At 42.9% G+C, this 11,665-nt stretch overlaps 1 protein-coding gene across 2 annotated transcripts; it reads right to left on the bottom strand.

The window, feature by feature from the left end:
* Positions 1–2,018: 2,018 nt before the first annotated feature.
* On the bottom strand, positions 2,019–9,569 carry crsp7 (cofactor required for Sp1 transcriptional activation, subunit 7). 2 transcript variants are annotated; one of them, XM_088429343.1, is made up of 4 exons: positions 9,410–9,569; positions 9,079–9,262; positions 7,512–7,586; positions 2,019–6,511 (listed from the first exon to the last, which is right to left on the bottom strand). In XM_088429343.1, exons 2-4 carry the CDS (start codon positions 9,148–9,150, stop codon positions 4,877–4,879), a joined length of 1,782 nt encoding a protein of 593 aa, XP_088285469.1. In that variant the 5' UTR covers positions 9,151–9,262; positions 9,410–9,569; the 3' UTR covers positions 2,019–4,876. The 2 variants fall into 2 exon arrangements, with proteins under 2 accessions (XP_088285469.1, XP_088285468.1); XM_088429342.1 differs by lacking the exon at positions 9,410–9,569 and having other exon boundaries at positions 9,079–9,383.
* Between the last annotated feature and the right edge of the window lie 2,096 nt (positions 9,570–11,665).

Here is an 11,665-nt window from a genome sequence, read left to right as displayed (position 1 = left end):
ACTTCTTGCCTCACTATTGTTTGAAAAAAAAAAAGCGGAGCTCGTCGGGCTACTGAACTGACGTAATGTCGGCGCCACATCCCGAAGTACCAAAGTACAGTCATCTGCACGGCTTTATTACTACTTTTATACAAGTCACGAGAAGAGGAGGCAAAATGCTTTCACTTAAATAGAAGTACACATACGTGTGAAAAAGAAAAAAAAAGTTAAAGTAGACTAACTGATTTGTCTTGCATTTAGAAAGTAGAGTAAATGCAAGAGAAAGTCTCATAATACCCGTTTTGATAACTTAGACAACAAAGAACCGTAATGCAATCATCCATTTTCACTTCATTCGTTTGACATTTATTAAGAACAAATGTGAATCCAAGGCCACTCAGTGTCATCTGTTCATGTGTGTTTGTGGGATAGGGTTTCTTTACTTTTTCTTGCTTCTATTATATGAAATACAGAAGCATGGAATAAACAGTTTGGACTGGGCTTTGTCATTCGAAAGTATTGCAAAGTTCTCCAAACATATAATTTTGAAAAAAAAAAAAAAAAAAAGCTAGATAGATAGATAGATAGATAGATAGATAGATAGATAGATAGATAGATAGATAGATAGATAGATAGATAGATAGATAGATAGATAGATAGATAGGGTTTTTTTTTGCATTTAGCCTACGTTAGCCTAGCGTTTATCAATTCATTCGAATGACTTTGCAGTACATTAAAAAAAACAACATTCCAATCAAAACTGTCTTCTCCACAAAGGCAATCCCACGCTTCTGTACAGTCATGCACTTTGTGCTGCATTTTATGAATGAAAAGTGCTATTTATAAAAAGAATAATAAATGGCAACCTTATCTGTCCACAAACCTCCCCAGTGACAAACGTTTTCAAGAGTATCACATGGTCGCCTTGGGCAACAAGTGTGCTCGCTATGCCACTGAGTGTATCTCTGTTCATCTGTTTACCAGCCACATACGCTCCGGGCAGAAGACAATCAATTGCCTTTTCACTAGATGCCAGAAGCCCTATAATTAACCTGTTGATCAACTTTGTGCGTTTCCCTAACCTCAATTGCCAAAAAGCAACCCGCTGCCTTTTTAGGCAATTCATCAGCGCCTTGCGCAACGGCCCTTGAAGCTGTCGGCGGTCTTGCGTGAAAGGTCCCCTGGCTAACAACTGCCAGTCCAGGTGTTTACTTACACGCGGATGACATCATGCAGGTGTGCTAAGATCTGATTCAGAGCAAAAACCCGAGGCGAAAACCGCAACTCATCAATGACTAATAGCAGGGAGTGACAACGCAAGCAATTTTTTTCAGACTTGTTGTCATCTGTTGACGTCGACTTCAAAACCTCTCGAATTGTGCAACCACAAATTTGAGGCCCGTTTAGTCTTTTCCGGCACGATAAAGTTAAAAGAAACTTTTAAAAGTTAAAAAAAACAAAACAAACTGCTAGTTCACAATTACACCTTACCACTAGGTTCAACTAGTGTGTGTGTGTGTGTGTGTGTGGTAGCCTCCTAAATCTTATTAGTAGCAGCATAATTTTCTACATGTATGCCAGTAATTGTAATAGTGTACAGAAATAAAACACAACGGTGAAAAAAAAAACACGAGTAGCATTTCACGAGTGCACACTAGTTCTACTAGCATGCTAAATCATCTAACAAGTGAGAACTAAGAGAGTACTATTGACGCAATGCTCAAACAGTCCACAATATGTCTATTTACTTTATGCTCCTTGGCGTACTGGTAGACAAATATATTACCAGTAAGGCACAACAGAGCAATAATTTTGTGTGATGTCAAATTATACGTTAATATCTAGTTTGAATACAGCACTTCTCTGGGGCCATGTTGAACAAGATTTCTTTAGGTATCTAATTGAATGTCTTGAAAAGGAAGTATACAGTTTTCTTTTCAAATTAAGAGAAAATTAATCGGAAGAAACTGTTGCTCAAAACTGTGTTAAAGCAAAATGTATACAATTCTTCATCAGATGAGCCAAGAATAAAACAGATGTTACATCAACTTTTTTATGGAATTGCGATATGAAATACACTTTGGGCAGATACAGATACTACAAATGTAGTTGTAAAGATCTATGAATCAGACATGAATGTCACTTTTTGTGTGTTTAAATCTTAAAAGAAAAAAAAACAATTTTTACTGGTTAGGAACGACTTAGCTGAAAAATTATATTTGAAAGAGAATACATCAATGAAAAAATGTTTAGAACGGGGAATGTACTAGACATCGTGTAGACCTTACGCTGGATATATAAAACAAAAAGTCATATTGAGCATCTGGTGAAGCCGAAGACCCAAAAAAAAAATAAGTGAGCTGATGCTGGAGCTCAAACCTATCAATAAAGGCGCATACGGAGCAAGCGCACCCCCTTGTGGACGAGATCATAACAACACATTTGGACTCCCCCATTTGAACGTAAATTAACTCTAAATTCACACAATCAAATGGCCGAGATGAAGAATTAGATCACTTTATTTATCAAACAATCGAGAGATGTTAAACGCTGAACAAAGACGCCCCAGTCAAAACTCCAGGAAACATTCTGATCAACCAGTTGCAGCACTTTTATTGCCAGCTGTGGCGTGCACTTCCTCTCTGCCTTCTACATTTGCACCCTCACAAAAGTTCCGTGTACAAAAAACATAAGAGAGGAGGGGAAAAAAAAAAAAAGACAAGAAAGGATGCATATACCAGCTTCGTAGTGATGACGGGATTGGGAGCTGTTTTCACAAATTACCCGGCTGCACGCGGAAGCAAATGCAGATTTACAAATTAGCAAAGGCACATTGGTAGGGAAGAAGGAGCAAGTGCATGAGCCAATCGCACAAGAGAAGTAAAGGGAAATGACGCCAAATTAACATTACGTGCAATGATGTGACACTTAACTCTCGCTTTTAGTCTCCATTTTGTTTTTCAAAACACGTAATGCGCTCCCTAAGAACCAATACAGTGATTCCTTGAGATGTACCACAAAACATCTTTCCCCATTGAAATAAATATAAATGTCTTAATTCGTTTCAGTCCCGGTGCTTTTTTTTAAATTCTGTAATGAGGAAAAATAGCGCTGTGTAACGCTGTACTTGAGAAAAACATTTTGTACATTTTGTAACACTTTTTGTTTCAATTCAATGGTCATTAATAGCATGATACTCCTTGTGGTGTGCGAGCCTTGATGGCAGTATATCGTGAATGAATAATAATAATAAAAAAAAAAAAAAGATCCTGTCGGGGATAAACTATGTGTATCGGTCAAGTGTTTTCAATATTGTTAGCATTAGCATTAAGGTAGACATACAGCAGGCCTAAATTTGATTAATAAATGTATCCCAACTACTGTAAACATTATTCTGATTAATATTGTGAACATTTAATTACATGCAAAATTCGTCCATTTTTATACATCTCAGAATTTTGGCCATTTTGCCATTTGCTGCCGATTGAAAATGACATCAGAGATGCCCAGGCTTGAGTAATGACCAATCACATTTCATCTGATTTTTTTGTGTGAGTTTGGTCATGTGACCTCTGAAAGCTGAACCAGGATTGGTCCTAACTCAGCCCTGAGCAGCCAAGTCATTTTCAATTGACCACATGTGGCAAAATGGCCGCCTCATGAGATAAAAACAGGCAACTTTGGCTACTTATTCCAAAAACGCAATACTAATACCATAAGAATATCATTTTCATGAGTGATGCTGCATTGAACATGTAATTGTAAACCAAAAGACAACTTTGACTTTAACCAATTGTTTGTTTTACACGTCTTTTTTTTGTTTTATGAGCAATTGAATTTCTCTATTTTTCTCTAATAAATGCTCACTAATTCCATCAACCATAAAGTTGTCGGTCACAATATATTAAGTTTGAACTCAACGCGCAAAAAAAAAACGTGCCTGGAACGAGTTGTTTATCTGCTCACTAGATCTCAAGGTGCCACTGTACCAAAATTAGAAGCGCTTACATAAACTGCAAAATACAGTACTAACTTTGTGTGATATAAGATTTATTTTCCAAATTAACTTTCAACTGCATTTGAAAGGTTAAAATGTCAAAACTTGGCAAATTGTTCAGAACACACTATTTTTGAGAGTTGGAGACGGTGCAATTTTGTGAAGGACTATGGAATGTTAAGCCCAAAAGAACCAATCTAGAAGCCAAAAATACAAAACAAAAATTGAAATGTGACGACTGATAAAGAAGAAAAGCAGGATGTTTTTTTGTTTAGTTTTTTTTTTTTAAACAGGATAATGGAAGTCCCGTAAAATGTACTGAGGCAAAATAAATAGATGTATACATGACAAGAAATCTATAACTTACTCTCTTATAATTCACATAAAGCTTCTGGTAAGCACCAGTATTTGCGACTAGAAGACGTGTTCATATAGTTGAACAGCAGTATGGTGGCGGCCTGAGCAGGACAGCTACTAAACACCAGCCCACCCACCCTCATATTGATACACAGATGGCAGAAATGAAAAGGGGAGCAGTATTAACCCTGTGAGCCGAAAGTATTCCTGCCAGCAGGGCTCATTCTGCCCTCTTTTCTGTCTTAGTAGTTGCAAGTCAGGGCCTCCATCCTTCATCTGGCTTTCCGCTTGAAAAATGAAAAAAACAAAAGCAGCCCTTGGTATCGCAAACTCAAATATTCTTTTTAATTTTTCATCTTGTGTGTGTGTGTGTGTGTGTGGTGTGTACCAAAATCTCAATGACAGAGAGGAGGAGGCACGGGAGGGATGAGGGAGTTTAGCAGGCCTAGCTTTTGCCAAATAAAATCCGAAATGATCTCACCTGTGTGGGGAGACAAAAAAACAAAACAAAAACAAAAAAACACAGGAGTGGAAAAAGAGCCCTCAGTCGAGGCAAACGTACGGCAGGATATTCAGCTTGCTTTCGTCCCCGTGAGGGTCCAACGATATGCACTCTGTCCAGTCATACCAGTTGTCCTTGGTGTCCAAACAGCCATTGACCCCGGGCCAGTGGCCGTTGTGTATCCTGTCCAGATCCTGGCGGGTGACGTCCCGACTCACGCCGGGTAAATCCGCCAGCGGGCCGTCCGCCCGCAAAACGTGCGTTTGCCTGGATTCCTTCACTTCCTGCTCTTCCCTTTTCAGATACTGCGACATGAAAAAGTGTGCGCTCGGGGCCTGCACCCCGGACGAGGTGAGCACGTTGCTCTGAAGGTTCAAGTAGGACTGGATGATTTCGTTTCTTGATAGCTCCTTCCAGTTCGTCTGTTGGAAAGGGCCCGGCGGCGCGGGCGCCGCCACTCCCGCCTCGGTCCTGGGCCCGGGCTGGGCGGGCTCGGGAGCGGGGGCTTCCTCGCACTGAGAAGGCTCTTTGTGGACAAGGGGCTTGATCTGCCTCGTGACGGGGTCAAAGGTGAGCCTGCGTTCTTTTAAGCGTACCGGCTTAGTGGCGTCCTCTACTTTCTGTCCGTCCAAGTTTACGGCGTAGTCTCTCGAGCGGTACTTCCTCCTCTTATGCTCCGAGGCGCAAGCCGGCGCTCCGTCCGCGTCGTCCCAGAGGCCCGCGGCGGCTTCCGCCGCCGGCCGATGGAGTTCCGAGTTGTGTTGCGGGCGCGGGGGTGTAGGGGAGGCCGAGGGGGATTCCAGTGTGGCGGACGAGTCTTGCGAGGGGCAATGAGAGGAGAGCTCCGGTGAGACGGCCCAGTGCGTTGAGGACCTCTGCGAAGAGTGAGCGCTTTGAGGCGGCGGTGACGCGGGGCGGGCTAAAGGCGAGGGCGAATCCCTGGACGAAGGGCTGGGGACACAGGTGAGCATTTGCGAATATCCCGCTGAGCGCTTGGCAGAGGCGTCATGCTTTGTGCTCCTCGGGCTGGTGGAAAGGCCGCGAGGACTTCTGGCCGGATAATGCCCGCCTCCGCCATCCTCCATTCTTGCCTGCTGCTGCATAACGGCAACCTTAATTAAAGAGGAAGTGCTGGGGAGTTTGGCGGCGCCGGGGGAGCTGGGCCGAGGCTTGACGGCATTGACAGGAATCCTGCCCATTTTGTCATTGTCGAGGTGCTCGATCCGAGAGCGGTCGGGAGACGGGGCCGCCTCCTGCTCCGGCTGGGCGTCCGGGCTGCCCGCAATCCCGTTGGTTGGCGGCGGCGAAACGGAGTTGTCATAAGAACACAACTTGGAAATTTTCTCCGGTAGGTGCACGCCACAGTCTCTGTGCTCCGCCCTGCGCTTGCGCCCGCTTGATTTTTCAGCCTTTGGCGAGTATGTGTTGTGAACGTCATTCCTGACTTTGACTTCCGGGACTCCCTTGGCCGACACAGACAGGTCGGGCGGCGAGGCTTCCGTCCGACAGGGGTGAGAGCTGCCGTTGGTGGAACCGGGAGCGCCGGCGGCGGCCGCAGCGGGCCCGGGCTCAATCAGCTTTTGCCAGTTGCGCAAGAGCTTCTTGGCCCGCTTGGCGAGGTCTTCATCCTTGGTCTTCTTCCGCACATCGTTGATCAGCTTTCCCAGTCGGGTTTCCTAGCGCAAATATGTGTTAGGGAAGGAATCAAACGCCTAAACGCCACTCTTCCACAGCTCAACTCAGCTCTACTCCCTTTGGTTTAGCTTTTCCTTTTTTATTCATGTATTCGTCGTTTTTGTACTCTTTCTAAATCACCTAATGTGTCACAACATGGCACCCAAAACCTTTAATAAAAAAGAATCAGTGACAAGGAAGTAAGCTTAACTTTAGCCTAAGTCGTTAGCAGACGTTAAAGAGGGTTTTTCTAAAAACAGGTCATTTGTAATCCATTTGCAACTGGCATATTGACAGTTTAACTATAAACTCATCCAATGCCATTGACAGCTATAGACATCAGTTTCCAATGGGGGGGGATTTCAGAAAGAGCTTGCGCAACTTGTCTGTCAATATTAAACTTGTTCGCTGTAATGACAGAAAGTCCTCTGGAGGGAGCAGCAGTGCAGTTCTTAACATTTATAATCAGCACACTATTTGAGTTTGGAAGATAACGACGAGGGGGTAAATTTTAGCCACCTCCAATTCAAATTGAGTATGTGCATCTAGAGGGTTGACAAAGCATGTGTTGTGGTGGAAACTGTCGTGAAAAGACGACGCAGTGCATGACGAGAGACAAGACAAAAGCCGTGTAAAAAGGCCAACGACGCTCAACTCAGGCCATGCGGGTGAGTCAATGTCGCTCTTGGCCAATTATTTACCATCAAAAACTCTTGTATTTTTTAGACAGTTTGAAGTGTCATAAAGAAAAAAAATGCTAGCATCAAAGTCACTGTTCTGTTTGACCAGTTTCTTTGCACAAAAAGCTCATTTACTCTTTTAGTTCGAAGACGCATTTTGGAAATAGCCTACGTTCGACTGCTAATTTTTGCATGGAACTCCGACATATGTGGTTTTGCTTTTAGAAAGGTATTAATAGAGAGTAGAGCCATGGCAACATGTGTGCGCTGCACAGTGGATAACAGGCAAAAATCTACCTAGATAAGTGTCTATTTCGCTCACCTCAAGTGCTTCTTTGGTGATAGGATACTTCTCAAGGCAGGTAATCACCTCAAGTACAACCACCATATTGCATATCTGCAATAGAAAAAACATTTGGTATATACCCATCAAAAGCTCTACATGAACTATCATCGAATCGAATGCCGTATTTGACAGACAGCTAACGCGAGAGGGAGATGCCACAGTAAACAAAATGTATTAAGAATTATGATGAGTAGGTAAATGGTGAATCATTCCTCATATCAAATGCATGAATAATTGAGAGATCGCTAGACTCATCCAACATACTCAAGGGTGTAAAATGAATTATCGGAGTGGGATTATCAGTGAATTGTATGCCATTCTCTTGACAGGACTGACGATGATGATGATGTCAAAGTACTTACGGAGAGATATATGAAATTAAGCCCACAGTTAATTAAATGCCACTCGGTCGATGGATCAATCGATAGATTGATTGATAGAGCCAAAAGTACTCGCAAATGCAATGTGAATTATCACTACTGTGGTGAATTGAATGTCATTCATTTTACTGGGTACATAGATATTTAAAATATGAGGAAATTTCCAGCCCAGTTCCATCAAGTTGCTAACATACAATAAAGAAGAAGAGATAGATAGATAGATAGATAGATAGATAGATAGATAGATAGATAGATAGATAGATAGATAGATAGATAGATTTTAAAACTCTGTGCAAAGTACTTGCAATAGGCTACTGGGCACGTTAGCAACGAGCTAGAGACATTAGCTTCAAAGCAAAGGGAGAAGTCGTTGAAAAGTACCCGGCAATGTGATTGTACTGTCATTTATTAAAATAACTTCACCGTGGCAAACCTAAAGGCGAATTTGCGTCACGGGAGCGTGTTAAAACAACAGTCGGTACGTCGTTGGTTTTGGCGAAAGGAGAGAGTCGTTTTTCGGAAGGCAAAGTCAACTAAGGTTTGTGAACATTTACCTGCGTGGACGTTAGCCGAGCGTGCTAAAGCTACCAAGTTGAGTGGGAAAACTCGCTCGCTCTTTCCTAGCTAGCTTGCCCAAAGCTTCGAGTTCGCTAGCCGCATCCGCCACTTGTTTAACGGGGAAATGCGGGCGTTTGGGGTCGGCAGCCAAACTCCTGCCCGCTAGATGTACGCGAACGGCGTTTCGAAAAGGTTTGGGCCAAGCCGGCGCGCGTTTATCCATTTGATTCCGGAGTAAAGTTAAAAACGCTACTTCCCTGCTTGGTGTTAGGAGCTAGCATGCTAACGGATCGTGCTAACGGACTACGAGTGTCCAAGCAAGCCAAGGGGGGAAGAGAGAGAGCTACTATTGCTAAATTAGCTTCCAAGCTGTCAACTCGACTAACCCCGGGGAGTCTCGCCTCCGTTTTTGGACACTTTCGCCATTGTCAGCGAGAACCGGCGACCGCGAGCCACGCAGCTTTTTCAAACAAACGGCCACCGAACGCAAATAGCAGACTCGGGCGCGTTAATTTGGGAGTTTGCCGGACTTGCATGTAAACAGGCTAGCGTTAGCATCCCCCCTTCCTCCCCAGCCGCGCAATAGCAACATTAGCTTTACTCACATTGCTCTGACTGTCGATGGCCTGCAGCAGCCGGTCCCTCATCTGCTGCGGGGTTGCCGAGACCGTTGTCATTGCCCGGTGGATGGAGGGAGGAATCCTCCAAGATGGAAACCGACAGACAATCGTGACTCAAACGCCGCCGCGGTGACTCGACAGGCGTCCGCACAGCATAGTTCTCGGTCGCCTGGAAGGTAGACAAGTCAGTCTTTTGCCCCCAGCTCACATGGAGCCCCCCTCCCTCCCCCCGGTGGGAGAATGTATATGCCGTGTTGTGTGGAGCACACGATCGCTCGCTGCCTCGCTCGGCGCTCTGGCGACTGGCGAGACTCACAAGCAGCTGCTGGGGCTCTCAACGGCCTCGCGGTGCATGCTGGGTTTGCTCTCTCTCTCTCCCTCTCCCGCTCACTCGCTCACTCTGACGTCCGCGCGGCCGACGCCGATTCAACATCCGCGCCGCGCGTGCACCCTCGCTAGCCGGTCTGCCTCCTTTGTACGCCGCGGTACCCGATGCCTCTTTTCCCCCACCCCCACGTGACCAAAGTACACACTCGCCAGTGTTAAGTACAAGCCGTGCAGAAATCAAGTCGGAGGTGGCAAAAGTCTTCAAAAAGGGGCCTTGGTGAAATTAGAAGTACTCATTCGAATCCTTCACAGTTGACTAAAGGTAGTACTCACAGTCTGTACTCACGTCAAATGAGTGAATGAATGAATACATGAAGCAAGCTTTATCTGACAGGAAAAATGTAATCGAACATAGTTACAAGCTTGCAGCTTGGTATTTACAAAAAAATGCTATATATATATATATATATCTCTTTCGGTATAGTGATGAGGAACATTTGACCCTTTCTCCCATCAAATATTTGTATTACTTTTTAAATATGACAAAATGTAAGGTGCAAATATGTGGATGCTTAGTTAGAAATGGCCCCTGGGTGGTAGTTTCGGCACATCTCATGTAGAGGTTATAGTGAGTGCTAATTCTCAACTCTGGTCCCTACCTTGGCTCTTCCAGAACATTGCAATGCAGTAAAAATGTAAAATATACTTCAAATACAAAGGCTAAAGAAATTACATGATTATAACATTAATAATCCCACTTTACATACATGTTTCACCTTGTAGCAGTGTTACAATAAAATATACTTACACATACTTAAATAAAAAAGAGTACAGTAGAAGTAAAGATTTGATTACAGTGGTGACAAAAGTTTCACATTTTGTTCTCGTGAGATGAATGAAGAATCAAAAACAGATCCCAGGAAAATTACTGCTGATTTGACTCACATTTTGTACTCTTCAAATGATACTTATGTACCAAAAAGAAACAATTATACTGATTAGTCTGCTGAGCTTACAGCCTTTCAACGTTCTTTGATTTCTGTAGTACTTCATAAATGCAAGTGGACGGTCTTTTGTGCCGACTCAAAATAAGATAATTTACCATCATAATTTTTAAACATCGCTTTTACTCTGTAAAACATTGCTTGAACCTGACTGAATTTGTTTCAGAAAGTTCTAAGTGCAGTAATCCTTCTTACTAAACAATATCAAATAAAGAATAATATTTATTTAATAAACAGTAATTGCAAAAAATATTGTTTTCAAAAGTTGGTAAAAGTAATCCAGATTCTGTTTTTAAATTGAAGTACAGAGAGTAGTATTTAAAAAAATAAAAAACACTCATATAGGTAGCAGTATTTTATTGACACACCAGAAATGGCAAGAAAAACATATTATGTACTCAAGTAGAAGTACAAATACTTGTAGGAAAAAAAGGTAGTCGCAATATGTGCTTAGTATACAAGTATGGCATTTTTGAGTCCTGCTCAGCTCCACTCTCCTATGGGGATCCACAAGGTTCAACTTTAGGGCCCCTGCTCTTCTTTTTTGTCTTTGCTGTCTCTGGGTTTCGCCACAAGAAAACTCTGCATTCCCACCAATTTCTATGCTGGTCAGAGGTTATGTACCACTGAAGAATAAAGATGTACTTCCCCCAAAATGTCATTTATTACAGTATGCATTAGGTCTGGATGATTTTTATTTTATGACGTTTTATTGGGTAACGTGATGGAGTTAGGGTACTCCGGCCCTTGCAAATTGCTGCGTGAACTGTGAAGTCTACAGTCTCAGGATTTGGAGTTCAAATGAGACAGTGATTTTAAAGTGGATCAGCAAATAGATACTGTAGTTCTAAAACCACAAGGAATTAATGAAAGTACAAGAACTGTAATGATTCAACACATTGAGGGTAAAATTATTCCCATTCTTAACTGAACTAGAAATACAGTTTTAAAATTAGGCCTCGAGAAGTGGCAAAAGAACCCCCTTTCTGGACTTTAAAGTTTACATTCCATACATCCAAGAAAGAACCAGAATCGGTACACTAAGTGTACGAACGCTTCGTACACGAGTGACGTCATAGGCTAGCAATAGCATGCCTGTCCCCTGCACATCCCGTGACCTCGCGTTGACCTGAAGAATTTTGCATTGAAATATTTCTATATACCCACCTCTTCCGTGTAATAAAATGAAAAAAAAAAAGTCCATCTCTTAATTTCCCACAACCGGGCATAATATTAGCAAG

The sequence above is a fragment of the Hippichthys cyanospilos genome, chromosome 12 (genome assembly GCF_059441005.1).
Source record: "Hippichthys cyanospilos isolate Australia breed blue-spotted pipefish chromosome 12, RoL_Hcya_1.0, whole genome shotgun sequence".
In the NCBI taxonomy this organism is placed as follows: domain Eukaryota; kingdom Metazoa; phylum Chordata; class Actinopteri; order Syngnathiformes; family Syngnathidae; genus Hippichthys; species Hippichthys cyanospilos.
Note: the sequence above shows the minus strand (reverse complement) of the source record. Positions and strands in the feature narration are given on the sequence as shown.